Source organism: Oryctolagus cuniculus, chromosome 4 (assembly GCF_964237555.1).
Source record: "Oryctolagus cuniculus chromosome 4, mOryCun1.1, whole genome shotgun sequence".
NCBI lineage: Eukaryota > Metazoa > Chordata > Mammalia > Lagomorpha > Leporidae > Oryctolagus > Oryctolagus cuniculus.
In genome coordinates, this window is record NC_091435.1 from 93,581,136 (window position 1) to 93,599,224 (window position 18,089).

At 45.1% G+C, this 18,089-nt stretch overlaps 1 protein-coding gene across 11 annotated transcripts in view; it reads right to left on the reverse strand.

The window, feature by feature from the left end:
* The window catches only part of ABCC5 (ATP binding cassette subfamily C member 5), an 88,227-nt gene that overhangs the window by 67,431 nt on the left and 2,707 nt on the right, over positions 1 to 18,089 (reverse strand). For all 11 annotated transcript variants that reach the window (XR_011388011.1, XM_017346972.3, XM_002716488.5 and 8 more), the window contains exon 2: positions 17,051 to 17,234. Coding sequence is in view for 9 of the 11 variants with exons in the window: in XM_017346972.3 (XP_017202461.1) it covers positions 17,051 to 17,179 (129 nt within the window). In the remaining 2 variants the exon portion in view is untranslated. The remainder of the gene's footprint in view (positions 1 to 17,050; positions 17,235 to 18,089) is intronic.

Below are 18,089 nucleotides of genomic sequence, written 5' to 3' on the forward strand. Positions count from 1 at the left end.
TTGAACTGGTGCTCATGTGGGATGCCTGTGCTACAGGCATCTACCTTCTACACCACAGTGCCAGACCCTGAATTTATTTTGTTTTATTTATTTACTTATTTGAGAGCAGGGAAAGAAACAGTGCATATGCTCCCCATCTGCTGGGTTACTCCCCCGACGCTGGCAAGAGCATCACGCTGGAATCAAAGACAAAACCAGAACTCAATCCTGAGCTCCCATGTGGATGGTGGGGACTCAACCACTTGGGCCATCACTGCTGTCTCCCAGGTCTGCATTAACAGGAAGTAGGAAGCAGGAGTCAGGAGCAGAGGCAGGTATTGAACCTATGAACTCCAATATGGGACATGGGCATCTTAACCACCAGGCCAAATGTCCCCCCAGTGTTGAGTTTAGAAAGTGCTTTATAGGCAAGCGCCGCAGCTCACTAGGCTAATCCTCCGCCTTGCGGCGCCGGCACACCGGGTTCTAGTCCCGGTCGGGTCGCCAGATTCTGTCCTGGTTGCCCCTCTTCCAGGCCAGCTCTCTGCTATGGCCCGGAAGTGCAGTGGAGGATGGCTCAAGTCCTTGGGCCTTGCACCCCATGGGAGACCAGGATAAGTACCTGGCTCCTGCCATCGGATCAGCGCGGTGCGCCCGCTGCAGTGCGCTGGCTGCGGCAGCCATTGGAGGGTGAACCAACGGCAAAGGAAGACCTTTCTCTCTGTCTCTCTCTCTCACTGTCCACTCTGCCTGTCAAAAAAAAAAAAAGTGCTTTATATATTCTGGATTCAATTCAAGTCCTTTGTCAGATAAAAGATTTGCAAGCATTTCTTCCATTTTTCAGTGTGTTTTTATCTTCTCAATAGGGCCACTTACAGAACCAAAGTTTGTGGTTTTAGTGAAGTCTAATTTCTAGATTTTTCTTTTGTAGTGTGCTTTTACTGTTCTATGAACTCTTTGTCTAATCCTAAGGTATGAAGACTTTTCTATAATTTTTTATAAAAATTTTACAGTTTTACATTTAGATCTATGATTCATTTAAGTTAATTTGTATAAGGTTTAGGTAAAGTTGGGTTTTTTTTTTTCCTTTTGCCTATAGATATCCAACTGTTTCAATACAATTTATTAAAAAGACTATTGGTGGCAGGTGTTATGGCACAGTGAGTTGTACAGCCACTTGGGACTCCTACATCCCTTATTGGAGGGCTGGTTTGAGTCCCAGCTACTCTGTTTCTGATCCAGCTCCCTGCTAAGGCATCCTGGGAGGCAACATATGATGGCTGGAGTGATTTGGCCCCTTCGGCCTATGTGGGAGACCCACATGAAGTTCAGGGTTCCTGTTTTTGGCCTGGCCCAGCCCTAGCTGTTGTGGGCATTTGGGGAGTGAACCAGCAGATGGAAGATCTCAATATGTCTGTATGTCTGTCTCTCTGTTATTTTGCCTTTCAAGTAGATGAAAATAAACATTTTTTAAAAATACTGTCTCTTTTCCATTAAATTGCTTTTGTACCTGTTTCCAAAGTCAGCCATACTGATAGAGGTCTAGTCCTGGATTCTATTCTATTGATATATTTGTCTGTCTCCACTGATACCAGTGGCTTGAGTATTGTAGCTACAGAGAAACTCTTTAAAAAAAAAGATTTATTTATTCTATTTGAAAGTTACAGAGAGAGAGTTACAGAGTTACAGAGAGAGAGAGAAAGAGAGAGAGAGAGAGAGAGAGATGTCTTCCATCCACTGGTTCACTCCCCAGATGGCCACAATGGCTGCAGCTAGGCAGATCCAAAGCCAGAAGCCAGAGCTTCTTCTGAGTTTCCCATGCAGGTACAGGGGCCCAAAGACTTGGGCCATCCTCTACTGCTTTCCCAGGCCACAGTAGAGAGCTGGATCAGAAGTGGAGCAGCTGGGACTTGAACTGGTGCCCACGTGGGATGCTGGCACTGCAGGCAGCAGTTTACCTGCTACACCACAGCGTCGGCCCCCAGGGTAACTTACAATATGGTATTATGATACCTCCTACTTTATTTTCCTTTTCAAAGTTGTTTAGGCTATTCTAGTTCCTTTGTCTTTCCAGGTGAATCAAGCTCAAGAGGTCAGAGATTTTTGGGGAAATGTTTTGACTCTAAAACATCAGAAAAGGAAAACTTGGTATGCCAAGTTTTGTGCTGACATGAGAATACCATGCTATCATTCAGAAGAAACTAGAATCTTCATGTCTTTGATTTGTTCTTCCAACAAGTAAGTTACCCATCATCACCTCCTATGTGTAAGCCTTCCAGATAGTAGGAACAAGAATTTGCCAGTTTCTAAATGTACAGCACACTAATTTCAATTTCTTCATCTCTAAAATGCCCAGTGACAGTTTTCACCAAAAACTATTAACAGAAAAATGAATGGACTTAATAATAATTACTAACCCTCTAACTTGCATTGGTTTTGTTCCTTTGATGATACATAACAATGCCACTTTCCACCACCTCCCGGGTAATGAGTAAGTTAGTGCCTCTACCACAGAATGCCAAATTCAAAGGCTCTTAAAAACAAAACAAAAAAAAAAAAAAACTCAAATGCCCCCAGGTTTATCATTAAGTACTGCAGTGGCATTATCAAATGCCTGCAATAACTGAGATTGGAGGTTCCTGTCCTGACTCCCATTTTAGAACAAGGCTCTCAGTGCAATTTTAATTTTATCTTCACAAAGACTACCTCCTCAACCCGAAATGGCCAAAATGGCAGTAATCCTCAAAACTTTATGTAATGAAAAAACATAATGTGGGAATTCCCACAGAAAAGGTAGGGGGCAAGCATTTGGCATAGCTGTTAAGGTGCATCTCAGGACACCCACATCTCATAGTGGAGAGCCTGGGTTCGAGTCCCCACTCCCAGCTTCCTGTTAAACTGCACCAGAAGGTGATTCAAGTAATTAGGTCCCTGCCACCCACATGAGGAACCCAGACTGAGTTCCCCACTTCTGGCTTCAACCTGGCCTAGCCAAGCCTTGGCTGTTGCAAGCATCTGATGAGCAAACCAGCGGACGGGAGCTCTCTCTCTCTCTCTCTGCCTCTCAAATAAATGAAAACATTTTGAAAAGCAAATAACCCACAGCTGTACAAGGTGACCTCGGCAGTCTCTTCTCCTCCTTCCCCCAGCTGAGGGCCAGATTAAAATCAACTATAACTTAGTAACTCTGTTACTATAACTCAGTAACTCTGACTTTCCTAACTAAGCTCATTTTAAGCAAATAGTAGTTTCCAAAGCCAGTCACAACCATGTAATTAGAACACTAGATTGTAAATAAATGGCTTCACTTAACTGCAAAAATGCACATCTCTAATTATTCTTAAATCAAAGATGAACAGATGCTAGAGGACAGGAACATTATAGACGTAGAGTTCAACACAAAATACAAGCATCTTTACACTAACCTGCCAGTGAGTACACAGATGTGTACCCACTGGGATATCTAACTTCTCTTCCTCTCTATGCTTCCTAAAAAAGCTTATGTGGCCAAGCATTCTAGCAGATAAATACGTGTCTTTTACAGGTAAAAATAAATATATCTTGCCACACTTAACATTCTATAAAAGTGTGCTATCAACATTCTAAGGCTGAAAGGATTGCAAATGGAAATGAACCAAGAGAAAAAAAAAACTTAACATATTAAAATTATAATAGCTTACTACATGACAGCATAAATAATACAACCGACTGGGCAATCACTAGTCAGTGACTATTTAGGGACAGATATATACCAGGTTGGAGAGGAACTGAGATTCCAGTTTCACACCACACATTAATGCATGTGGACTTAACCCTAACAAGTTACATAAACTAGATGAAATAAATAGCAGAAAATTAAGTAGCGTATTTAGACCAGCTGTGAAAAGCAGACTCAATTTCTCCTTGAAAATCAGAAACTTGTTGAAGGTAAGATAGATGAGTTCAACTATCAAAGGGAAAACATTTTACATAAAAAATTAGCCTTAAAGGAAAGAGATAGAGCTTTAAAAAAATGACCAGCTAACTGATGAAATAATACATTTATAATAGTAGCCTTTTACTGGAAAACATATGATTTTTTTAAAAATCCACTCATTCAGCAAGGACTCATTATGTAGTGCTAGGCAGTATTCCAGGTGCCAAAGATACAAGTAAGGACAGATCCAAGAGTTACCAATCGAAAAATAAAAACTGAATTTTAAGATACAATTATATAAAGACCTTAATAGAAATAGATAAAATCCAACATGGAAAGGAGGGAAATGCAGACAAATATATACTACCTGAACACTGAGCCAATCTGTAACACACTCCCAGTAAGTACCCCAGAGAACAGACTGGGCGCGCAAAACACTATGTATGCTGCACGTGTCTCCGTAATTTTACTGTAGGAAGGAAGATTTTCCAAAGAACAGAAATTATTTAAACCCAGTGGTACAAAGATTGAAATGCCTACTACAAGACTAATGGCTAAACTACAGTAGATCAACACCTCGCTCAGTGCTGTCCAACAGAAATAGAACGCAGCATCGGGCACTGGTCTAAGTTAAGATAATGCTTGGGACGCCAGCATTGCAAACTGGAATGCTTGGATTTGAGTCCCAGCTCCACTCCTGTTTTTAAAAAAGATTTATTTTATTTTGAAAGAGAGTTACAGAGAGAGAGAGAGAGAAAGTCTTCCATCTGCTGGTTCACTCTCCAAATGACCACAACAGCCAAAGCTGGGCCTACCTGAAGCCAGGAGCCAGGAGCTTCTTCCAGGTCTCCCACGTGGGTGCAGGGGCCCAAGGACTTGGGCCATCTTCTACTGCTTTCCCAGGCCACAACAGAGAGCTGGATCAGAAGTGGAGCAGCTGGGATTTGAACCGGCACCCATATGGGATGCGGGCACTGCAGTCTGGGGCTTTAATACGCTGCACCACAGCACCAGGCCCACCAGCTCCACTCTTGATTCCAGCTTCCTGCTAATGCACATCCTATGAAGCAGCAGGCGAAGGCTCTAGTAGTTGGGTCCTCACCACCACATGGGAGACCTGACTTGAATTCCCAGTTTCCAGCTTTGGCATGGCCCAGCCCCAGCTGTTGTGAGCATTTGAGGAGTAAAATCAATGGGTAGTGGATCTCTGTCTCTCAAATAAATAAATTTTAAAAAAAAGTAATATGAGCCACACATGTATAGCATATGATATAAGTTAGATTTTTCTAGTGGCCACATTTAAAAAGTAAAAGGTGGAATTAATTGTTTTACTCAACACAAAAAAATGATTATTCATTTAACATCAATATAAAATTATTAATAGTTTGCAAATGAAGTGTTTCTTTTTAGTACTCAAGCTTTAAAAGCAAGTTTTTGTTTTTGTTTTTTAAATGGGAAATCAATGTTAAGTATGGACAGTAACATATAGGGAGGAGAAGTTTTTTGCAGACCATCTTCTGCTGCAGTCCCAGGCCACTAGCAGGGAGCTGAATTGGAAGAGGAGCAGCAGGCACACGAACTGATGCCCATATAGGATGCTAGTGCTGTAGTTGGTGGCCACAGCACCAGACCCCCAAGTGTGCATTTTATACTTACAACACATCTCAATTCAGACTGGCCATGTTTCCAGTGCTCAGTAACCACGTCCATGGCTAGCGACTCCCAGAATGGACAACACAGCCCAGCAGTGCTCAAGTGAGGGTACTTTTGCTTGCTCAGGGCTGCTTGGCAATGTTGGGAGACACGCTTGGTTGTCACCACAGGAAGGAGCTGTCCACCCCACAGCGAACAGGACAGTCTCCCAGCTGATCTGGCCCAAAATGTCAATAGTATCAGGGAGCGCCTAGACAGCCATACAGCTAACAGAGTCAGTTCTTGATAAATGCAGAGCGAGGGGAATGTATTCTAGGAGGCCATTTGGTTTTCAGGTTATGCTGCTACAAATCCTTCCTAGAGGTAAACCTTTCAAAGCTTCTCCTTCGAGCACCCACTCCCTCTTCCTCCCTCCTAAGGAGTGTGACAGGGTGAGAGGCTCACGGTGGCCAGACAGCCCAGCTACAGACAGGGACATCTGCAGCAGGCGATTTGTTCCAAAGGGAAAAATACTGCTTGATCCAGGAGTTGAAAAAAAACATTAGATGAGAAAATACTGCTGCCATTTTTATTCTCTTTATGACAATGTGGCTAAGAGCACTTTTTTTTTTCTGCCAAGGTGATGGCAATGGGCCAGGAGTAGGGACATTGGGGAACCAGAAAGGTACAATGAAAGTTCGGATTCTGCCAACGTTCAGACGAAGGCCAGGGAAACACACAACCACAACACGCATGCCCATTTGGAGAGGGAAACAGGAACAAGCAATTCAGAAGCAACAGAGCGGCCTGCACAAGTCTCCCTCCGTGGCCCTAATGCCATCTCTCATCACAGTCGTAATTAACGCATGTACCCAAACCACTGCCGGGCCGGCCTTATCCCGGCTGCAAGGGAGGAACGTTTGCCAGACAGGGCAACCGTGTGTTTTCCCCTGCACTGAGGCCTCTGGGACGAGAGAGAGGGGCCAGAATTCATTCCCCAGGCTGAACAAGCCACCCTCTCTGTGATGGCGGACAACAGCAGGGTAACCTTACTCCCCGGCAGCCTAAGCGCTGGGGGTTATCAAGCTGTTCCCCAGTTAGCAACGGCAGGCATCCAGCGCCAAGGCAGTGGGCCGCACAGCTTCCCAGGCCAGGAGAGGCTGCAGAACTCACGGCTGGCGCCGCCCTGCAGGACAGCAGTAAAAGGGCACAATCCTGGGATCCCACAAGTCTTCCTCCCCTAACACAAACACAGAGCACACAGGCTGTACTCGGGAATCCTGATTCCTTCCTCGGAGAACAGCTTTTGGCGGAAGTTGGGTCCCACAGGCGCCTTTACGGCAAACATCTAAAGGCCAAACTTTGAAGGGGAACGGTTGTGCCCTTAGAGTTCCCGAGAGACTCAGAACATTACAAACTAGGGGCCGGCACTGTGGTATAAAAGGTTAAGCCTCCACCTGCAGTGCCGGGATCCCATACGGACACGGGTTCGTGTCCCAGCTGCTCCACTTCCGATCCAGCTCCCTGTTAGTGCATCTTGGACACCAGTGGCAGATAGCCCAAGTCCTGGGGCCCCTGCATCCGTGTGGGAGACCCAGAAGCAGCTCTGGGCTCCTGGCTTTGGCCTGGCCCAGTTCCGGCTGTTGTGGCCATCTGGGGAGTGAACCAGTGGATGGAAGACCTCTCTTCTCTGTATCTCTGCTTTTCAAATAAATAAATCTTTAAAAAAATACTCAAAATTAAATTGAAAAGAAGAAATTAAAACTGCTCTTTAAATTTAAAAGGCTTTTCCGCCCGTCCTACCTCCTGCAAAAGCAAAACAATCTCCCCCAAGTCCTTTCCTCTCCCAGTTCTCCCCACAGCCTCACTCCCCAGCCGGCTGTTCACGGGATCCTGACCACCTCAGGCTCTTCCCTGAAGAACTGTGACGAGCAGCCCCTTCAGCCAAAAGGGTCAGCCACACTCTAGAACTGTATCTTCATGGGGGAGACGCAGGATGCGGTCGACAGAACCTACTGCTGCGCATGCAGCCCTGCCCTTGGCTGCCAGCGCCAACGCGCTGTGTGGCGGCCCGTGGCTCCAGGGGCGCCGTGCTCCTCGTGCTGATGGTCAGCTAGTGCGGCTTCCCCGGGGGAATCTATCCAGCCAATGAGCAGAACTCAGGAGCAGCGCCGTGGGAAGCCAGGTGTTTTCCTGTGGGTCATAGTCTCGCATCACCGCACAATCAGCAGGAATCTGAGGACTTTCAGTTGTTTCGTAAACTTAACTCCAAGGAATTTATTCCAAGCTCCTATGACACCGGAGAGTGTGAGATTAACCTTGTTAAGATCATAATAAGGATTAAACCGAAATAAATCACAGGGCGGGGAGCACACAGGGGAAACACTTGGAGGCCACTAGGTGAGACTTTCTTCCCGGGGCTGCTGGCTGCACCCTGGAACCCGGGAGGCAGCTTGGTAATGGAACCAAAGCCTGGGTTTCCTCCCCAGAGACTGATTTATTTGGTGTGGGAAAGCGGCCTGGCCCAAAGTGGTTTTAACACGCAGACTGGTCCGAACACCACTGCTGACTTAGCGGAACTTGGCAATGCTGGTTTTTTCCATTTGACAAAAATCTCTTCAACAAGAATTTTAGGAGTTAGCTTTAAAAAAAAAAAAAATTATTTTTCCAAAGAAAACCCTTCAGCACCTGGCCCGATGTGTTAAAGGCTTCACACGGCAGGTCTCGGGCTCCGTCTGCACTGGCCTGGTTAATGTAAAGATGACTGCTGTAGCTACCAGCAGAGTGAAGAGGGTCAACACACAGAAAGGAGAGAGGCACCGCAGGGCGGACACGCTGCTTGGCCACACGGGAAGAGCCCGGTCTGCTGAGCGTGCCGCTCTACACCCGGGCCAGTCATCGCAGCGTCTACCTTGCCCCTTTGTGGGGCAACTATTCTTTCTTGTCCAGTTGAGTTAATTTCACTCTCAAAGATTAGTACAGTGGTCTTTTGAAAAATTAGTGTGGTGATCGAATGATGGCAAAGAGGGAGAGCTGAAGACCCTGCCACCATGGCAGGAGGCACACACACAAGCTGAGCGGCAGGCTGTTGGGCTGTTTCTCTGCCATGAGCGGCAACATTTAAGTCTGCCCAATCCTAGATGTGGATAACGCTAAACGAAAGCAAACGTGGTGTAGAGATTATGAGATCCCTACAAAGCCGGTCAACTATAACCACTTAATATAACCCATTCTGGGTAGTTTGCTTCTTAAAGTCTGTATTTCAACAACACAGAACAGATTTCCTAACAACAACATGTGACTCTTTTAGCAAGGTTTTGCTTTTGAAAACAAGCGTATCGTACTCCAAGGTTAGGAGCAGCTGTCGGGACTGCAGGCGTCTGCCAGCTGTTCTGTGGGCAGGGGAACATAACGCTTTAAGGGAAGCCAGGAGCTCCGTTAACTCCAGAAATAACAACACTAAGGAGGACCAGCCCTAGCTGCAGCCCACTGAGTAAACTTCTCTCTTGGACCAGACTCTGGGGAGACGGGGCTACACAGGAACTAGGAGCCATGGCCTTTGAGAAAGACCTACCCATTTTTTTAACACACGTACATTTCAAAGTTAGTCTTGTTTTTGGACTCCATGGGCAGGCCTTGGTAAACAGAAGCTCCCATCTGTCATTTCCTAACAGAAAAGAACCTTAAATAATTACAATATATTTAACATCTAATTACTTAAATAGGCTAACTCCTTAAAAGCAGGGAATGGAGGGAAGCAACAGACAAGTTTAATTCTGCTAATTAGTGGACTTCAATGCACCAAATTAATTTTACATTAGTCTGGAAGTTTGCTAATGGCAGGTTCAGCCACTGCAAAGATTTCCAGAGACCCTCCTCTCCTGTCCCTGGCAAAGACCTTTTTATTTTTTATTAAGAATTGGGGGGGGGGGGGGCACAGCGCTGTGGCTCACTTGGCTAATCCTTCACCCGCGGCACCGGCATCCCAAATGGGTGCCGGTTCTAGTCCCGGTTGCTCCTCTTCCAGTCCAGCTCTCTGCTGTGGCCCAGGAGTGCAGTGGAGGATGGCCCAAGTGCTTGGGCCCCTGCACCCGCATGGGAGACCAGGAAGAAGAAGCTGGCTCCTAGCTTCGGATCGGCACAGCGCCGGCCATAGCAGCCATTTGGGGAGTGAACTAACGGAAAGAAAACCTTTCTCTCTGTCTCTCTCACTGTCTATAACTCAACCTGTCCAAAAAAAAAAAAAAAAAAAAAAGAATAGGGGAAAAATAATGGGATAATGGGACATTAAAGAAGGCATTAGCAGAAGGCTACCTAAAAGTGGAACCAAAATTTCATTGAAAAAGCTTTTCTTAATCACTTGTAACTGTGTTTATCTTAACAATATGCTTACGTACTGAAAATTGCTTACAAACAGGAAGCAAGTTCCAATACGTTGCTTCCTTTTTGATGGAGATCTCCTTTGACTCATGCCAACAGGCTATATTTATTTCCCTTAAGCAGCGTTTCCTAGGAAAGTACAGCAGTCTTGCTGCAGACAGCGTAAGAGAGCTCATGATCAAGGCCACGGGCCAACCTCAGGAGTCCCATGAGCACTGATGCTATCACCAAGCAGGAGAGCCACCTGGGCTCTCACCAATAGCAGCACTGTTGTCATCTTCACTGGGAAACTCTGAGCTGCTATTGGAGATCAACACCGGGCACCAGGCCAGATACCGTATCACCCAGCAGTGCCTGAGACACCTATCGAGTCTTGTAAAGCTTTATGGATGCCTACAGGGAGGAAAAGGAAATTTTTAAAAAAAGGCAGGCAGGTGTTCTTACTCATCTTAACAATGTCCAGAAAATCTGCCGAGTCACTGAGTACCAAGCAAGAGAAAAACGAAAAGCTTCCAAATACTCATCTTCTTCATCCCTCTCTCCTTTCCTAAGACAAAGTAGAACTCACAGGTGATATTCCTGACCCTGAAAACACAAGGGCACAAATTCACAGACTCTTATAGACTCTTAGTCTATAAAGAAAATCTCAGGGTCAAATTCTCTAAAAGTATAATGTACCAGACAAGATCATTTTATGAAAACAACAGTTGTTTGTGGATAGAGGTCAAGGGTAAGTGTATTTTTTCCAGCTATAATCTTACAAACTTGGCACATCTTCTACAATGAGCCCATACTGCTTTCATAACACTATGCTTAGCATAATTTCTGATTAGATCCACGTCCTCCTGATTCCTACAATGTAACTGCAGCTCAACAAAATATTCCAAATCACTAATTATGAAAACTCCAAGCATGATTGAATGGTCAAATTAACTGACAGGGGTGGGGAACATATAAGGCCTGTGAAGTCATTTGCTTTGCCTCTGCCAAGGCAACCACAGGTGGAATTTGAGATTCAATAAATCTACAAGAGGTTAATCTTTAAGCTGACAATTTGATATAGCCTGCGAATGATGTTATCAATACCCACATGGTCTTTGGCAGACAAAAGGTTCCCACCCCTGGAATGGAACTAAGGAAACACTAAGGGAAGATCCCTAGACTTTTATGAATATTTGCTTTGTTACCTTTCTTAGATGAGAATATTGTAATTTGGTGGGAAAAAAATTCTACTAGTGGCAGACTTTTGAGAGAAGGGTAAAAATAGTGCAGAAATAATGGCACCTGATCTTTAGTTGACTTCTGCTTATTTTCCACTCTTCCTCTTTCCCAGATTAGACATGCCAGTAAAAAACAAGTCACCATTCCCTTTGACCCGACAGCACTAAAGTTTGTAACAGCATTAGATAGTGTCTTGCTTTTGCTTATAATTTAAAGCAATAAAAATCCAGATTCCTTGGTTTATTATTCAGGAATACACACACAGTCTGAAACCCACCAACTTTGTCCTCTTTATGTATGACATCACACACATTATGCTTAAAGACAACAGGGTCTGGTTGTCCTTACTTCCAACTTGCTCTTCAGCCTGGTGTGTTCTCATTTCTCCAAATTCTACCTATTCTTCAAGGCTCCAGTCAAAGGCTACCTCCTCTTGGTGTCTTCCTGAGAGAGAAGCAATTCTTCCTTCTTATTAATTTCCATGGCAGCCAAATTATAGGCATCTAAGCACACGTCTGCGAGTTGAGGCTTGTTCGGTGGTCAGGCAGGCCCAGTACCACTGTATCTGCAACCAGACCACTGGAGAGTGCTTGAGCATTTGCCAAATAAGAAAACGCTTAACCATCATCTCTGAAGAAAAGAAACACATCGGGGGTGTGCAGTCTGGTGATCTACAGGTGCATGTGTGAAGACAATTCTAAGAAAGGGAGCCCTGCCTGGAGAGTCATGCCTTGGGCACAGTAATGGTGTCAAGTAGTGGCCTAGATATAAATCTCCATGCTGGCTGAAGTGATGGCAGCCCAACGCCAGCTGAAGTTACTACTCAGGCTCCAAGAACGAACAGTCGTAGAAAGCAGCACTTGAGGACTGAAGGACGCCTGTGAGGCATCCGTGTGTGTGGCCATAGGCGTCGACATCACAGTCCTAAAGAAAGGGTAGGTGTGCAGATTTTTTTTTTTTTTTTTTGACAGGCAGAGTGGACAGTGAGAGAGACAGAGAGAAAGGTCTTCCTTTGCCGTTGGTTCACCCTCCAATGGCCACCGCGGCTGGGCGCACCGCACTGATCCGATGGCAGGAGCCAGGTACTTATCCTGGTCTCCCACGGGGTGCAGGGCCCAAGGACTTGGGCCATCCTCCACTGCACTCCCTGGCCACAGCAGAGAGCTGGCCTGGAAGAGGGGCAACCGGGACAGAATCCGGCACCCCGACCGGGACTAGAACCCGGGGTGTCGGCGCCGCAAGGCGGAGGATTAGCCTAGTGAGCCGCAGCGCCGGCCTATGCAGATGTATTATTTTTGCAGTAATTCCCTCCAAGCATATGTAGGGAAGTTCAGATATTTGAAGATAAGAGTGATTGGGGCAATCTTCCCAAAGAGATTCCAAAAGAAAGATTTGGTCGTAATATTAAGAAATGGGCAAAGTGTGTGTTCTGAATCTTGGCTTAAAGCTTGTGGCGGTGGGAGGCACTGGACTTCTCTTGAGTCCTCTGCTTCTGATAAGGCTTCATGCCTCCTTCTTAACTGGATCCAGCCAAGGCCAATGGTGGTGAGTGAAACCTCATCTTCCAACTTGGGGCACAGAGGCAGCCTCCTCTCTTGCTACTCAGAGGTGCCGTCTGTGATTTCTGATGGGTGGCAGGTGTGCCTGACATTGGGCGTCCCTGTCCCAAATTTCCTCTTTATCAACTGATGATGTGGTTGTTGGTTTTGATGGTGGGACATGAAACTGCAATCTCTAGCCAATGAGCTGCTTACCTTCTACTTCCCAACTACTCATATTATCCATTTTTACACCATCTCAAACTGCATTTTTTTTTCATCTTGCTGGTTCTCTCTGTCTGCAAACTTACAACATATGAGCAAGCTCAAGATAAATATATCTTACACATATTTTCTTTTTTGACAGGTAGTACTCAAGAAGATTCTAGATGGTATGTGGACTTTTAAAAATACTTTTAATAGCTATGCATTTACTTTAATGTGTGTCCAAAAAGAGGATGAATAAACCTATGATTTTATAGATTAGGTCAAGGCTAAGCAAGAAAAAAAAAAGAGAGAGGGAAAATAAGGATAAATTACAATAAATACTTTAAGTAAAAAAAAAAAAACTTCAGAGGGTACAAGGATACAGCAAAAATCAGGGAAACAGCATTCTAATTTAGAGGTTTAGGAAACATGAAAGAGTAATGGGAACAACACTCATGTGGACTCCTGAGATTTACTGAGGTTGAACTAGCTGTCCTGTTTCTTCCAGAAAAGGCTCTGTCACATGGGGAATGGGGGGTGGAGGGTAGGGGGTGGGGTGGGGAGGATTGGCGGCCACGGCTGCTGGCTCAATCATTTAGGCAACGAAAGACCCAGCAATGACTCTGCAGTTCACCTACAGAGAAAGGGCGTGCTGCTGCCAGTGCTCATGCTAATGTCAAGTCTGGCCTAACAAACTGGACCGGACCCTGTCCCCGACGATGTCACAGGCCCCAGCCACCCTTGGGCTTCATCTACATGGACACACCTCTGGCTCCAACATGTTCCCCCTACTCCTTGTCTCTCTTCTACCTACTGATTATTTCACCTGATGCACTTCAAATACAACATGTTTAGAATCAAACTCACTCTTACCTCCCAAATCTCCTTCTCCCCTGTGTCTTCTCATATGTGTAAATCCTTACCACCAATTCCAACACCCCAGTGCCTTCCTCCCATTCCAGACACGCCCCTCACCGTCTGCCTTCTCCTCCATCCTCACTTCCATGCTTTCAAACAGACTCGTTTCAAATGGGTAGTCGCAACAGCCCCCTGACTGTTCCTGTGTTTTGAGTCTCTCTCCTGTAGCAGACTTTTTCTGCATTGTTTCAAGACTAATCTTGCTCTTTAAAAAAAAAAATATTTGAAAGGCAGAGCAACAGAGAGGGAGAGATAGAAAAAGGGAGATCATCTTTCTACTGGTTCACTCCCCAAATGACCGCAGTAGCCAAGTCTGGGTCAGGCCAAATTGAGGAGCCTGGAACTCCATCCTGGTCTCCCAAATGGGTAGCAAGGGTCCATGTACTTGGGCCATCTTCCATTGCCTTCCCAGGTGCATTAGGAGGAAGCTGGACTGGAAGCAGAGCAGTCTAGACTCAAACTAGCACTCTGATATGGGATGCCATTACCTACTACACAACACTGGCCCTAAGACTAATCTTTCCAAGGTGAAAAACTAGTTTTTAAAAATCCCTTCTCAGTTCAATGTCAGCAGACATCAGGGATATGCAAATGGAAACCACAACGAGATGTCAGACATCCCTATCAGAATGCTAAAATAAAAATGACAGCACTAACTTACCAGTAAGAATGCAGGAGAACTGGCTCATTGCTGGTGGCCATGTGAAATGACACAGCCACTCTGGGACAAAGCACTGCAGTGTCTCATAAAACTAAACGTGCACTTACCATATGACCCAGCAACTGCAGTCCTGGGCATTCACCCAAAGAAAGGAAACTAAGGTTCATAAAAAACCCTATATACAAATGTTCAAAGTATCTTTATTGTTATTCCACAAACTGGAAATAACCCAAATGTCCTTCAATGGATGAATAATTAGACAAACTGTGTCCCACCTACAACATGGACTACTATTCAGCAATAAAATGTAAAGTCCTATGGATGCACATAACAGATTAGGTGCCTATCAAGGAAATTAGGCCAAGAGAAAAAAGCAATCTCAAAAAGGCACATACTCGGTGACGCTATTACACAGCGTCTTACAATGGCAGGGATAGGGAAAGGGTGAGTGGTTAGGAGAGGAGCAGGGGGAGGTGGAGGTGGCTGTGAAAGAGGTGCATGGGAGATCTTTGGGATGGGACTTTCCCATCTTGACTGTGGCAGTGGTCAATCAAATCTGTACATATGGAAACAGTCCATGCAGAGCCTATGTGCATGTGTGCACACATATATGAGTGAGTGTAAAACCAGTGAGATCTTTTTTTTTTTTAAACAGGCAGAGTTAGACAGTGAGAGAGAGAGAGAGAAAGGTCTTCCTTTGCCGTTGGTTCACCTCCCAAGTGGCCACTACAGCCGGCGCGTTGGAGCTGGCGCGCTGTGACAATCCAAAGCCAGGAGCCAGGTGCTTCTCCTGGTCTCCCATGGGGTGCAGGGCCCAAGTACTTGGGCCATCCTCCACTGCACTCCCGGGCCACAGCAGAGAGTTGGACTGGAAGAGGATCAGGGACAGAATCCGGCGCCCCAACCAGGACTAGAACCCGGGGTGCCGGCACCGCAAGTGGAGGATTAGCCTAGTGAACCGCGGCACCAGTCTGTAGTGAGATCTTAAGGTCAGGGGTTATTTCAAGGTCAACCAATGTCCTATGATGATACTGTACTAGTTATGCAGGTCATTACCATTGAGAGAAACTGGATGACGTGTGCGTGTGTGTGTGTATACACACATACACATATATGTATGTATATGTGTGTGTGTGTGTGTATATATATATATATATATATAGGATCTTTCTCCATGTTTTTACAACTGGGTATGTATCTATAATGATCTCAAAATAAGAAGTTACAAAAGAAATCCCAGTAACTTCCCAGAGCCCCCCAAGGACTGCAGGAAACGATTCCCTAGCAGCACACGCAGCTTTTCTGAGCTCCCCATCCGCATCCCATGTGCTAGACAATTGGTTCTGAGAGCTAAGGTTTATGGAGCGCTGGACACATGCCAGGTACCGTTCATGCTAGGCAATTTCTGTGTGTGAGTGCGCTTAATCCTGGGCAATCTCATGAGTTAGGTACTGCTGCTGACACCGCTTCATATGCAAACCTCTGATGGGTATGACCACCTCACCCAAGGTCTCACCGTGCCAGATACTTTTTCTTCTCCCATGCCTGTGGGTCTTTATTGCCTAAAAAACCTTCCTACCTGACCTCCCTTTAAGGCTCTGCTTCCCAAGTCGTCACCTGTGTGACCTTTTCCACATTCAGCTGCTACACTGGAAGAGCTCAGAAGCCATCCTTCAGGACACGCTCAATTAACATAAGGTCTAGACAACAGGGCACAAAGAAGTATTAAGTCTGGTGCCAAAGACGTATTTGACACTGATTATGTGGAATCTAGGCTTCTGCAAAGTGAATCCTGAATGGGCCAGCATTCTGTCAACACAGTGGGGGACAGCAAGACCTCGTGGTGGGACAATGCTGATTCACACACAACAGAGCAACAGGTCATGTCAGCCTGGTGACATGCCAGTCTCAGGTGGCAAAGCTGATACCTTTCCCAACTCCCAAGATTTGACATCACAGATACACAGTTTCCTTAAGCCAGTCACCCACATTCTGCCCTATTAGTCACTTCTGCAGTTCAAGAAAGAATTCAATGCCTTTCTCCTAGAAGAAATGTTTTTCTCCAGTATAAGAGGTATCTTCATGATTTACACTGGAGGAAACCAGACTTCTACCTAAAGACTGCCGAACATCCGTGAATTCACTTGCTTGCTGATCACCCCACAACTCACTAGAACTGTTCCAATCACCCTCTGGTGTCAGAGTCTCTCCAAAGGATTCACATTTTAAACACACATGAGGCAGAAGATAAAACCGATTTTGCTTAGGTACATGCATGGAGCTTAATGGTTCATATTCTCTCCACCCCCTTCCCTCTTAGATATTGTCTTCTCTTAAGCAAAGAAGGCACAATGGAGTAGAAGTGAGAAAGAGGAGGGTACTAAGGGAGACACAGGCGAGAGGCTGGGAGTCAATCCCTCCTTGCATTTACTGAGTGTTCACTGTGAACCAGTAATTACCCTATCAGTTACCAGGATTCTTCACAGTGACTGATAGCCAATACAGGAAGAACAAAGCTTCCACGTATGCACCACATTTCCCAAGGCGTGGTCTGATACAACCAGCAGGTGAGAAAAAGGACTCCCGGGCCAGACTGACCGGTCGAGTTCTCTTGAACCTGGACTCGTCGCGCTCTCTGTGCTGCCCAGAAGAGCCGGCTCTCTCCCTCACACTCCTGTACCCGGGACTGGGGATGATGTACTCTTTCCCAATGTCGATGTCCTTCATCTCTTCTGAGTGCAGGCGCCACGGCTCACAGACTCTTGGTTCCACTTCAGAATTTCTGAAATGAAAAGTTCATCAAGCACAGATATTTCCTAAATTGCACTTAACCACCTGCTAAAGTGCTTTTACAAGAGGGGGAAAAGGCGGGGAGGGGCAAAAGCATCGAAGCTTTCTACTGGTGCAGCTATAAAAATAATTTTAAAAGTTTTCAAGTATTAATTTATTTTTTAAAGAAAAAATTGAATGTAATAGAATAATGAAAAACAACCTTCTCCCACCTTTAAAGGAAAAAAAATTAGAATAAACACATTAGGAAAGAGATACTCACCCTGTACAAGAAAGCTCAAATCCAAAATCCAATAAACTAATAAGTTTCTTTCTCTTTCTCTTTTTTTGAAGACTTTCTGGGAACTATTTCTGTTTGTTCCATGCATTAAAAATGCCACAACTTTAAAATGCACATCATTTCCCTTACTAAAGTTTACTAAATGAAAACTTACAAAGTATTTATTCTACCAACGAGAGTCCCATCTCTGCATTTTTATAACCAGTTAACAGGCTGGTTGATATTAAAGTTACAGGCTAATATACAAAATATCATTATACCTTGAATTAAAACACCAACTCCCCTGGGGGAAGTATTCTAAAATTAGACAGTACTGATGGTTCCACAATGCTGGGAATATACCTTTAAAAAGCCACATCAAATTCCACACTTCAGAAAGGTGAATTCCAAGATACTTGAATCTTTTCTCAACAAAGCTGGTACTAACACATTCCCTACCCTGTACCACCCCAAACCATTCTAAACCACTGCTTGCCTGGCTAACTCGACATCCTGTATCAACGCTGGTCACTTTAAAAATAAATAAATAAACACATACATACTTCTCTGAAACATGCTTCCCACTCA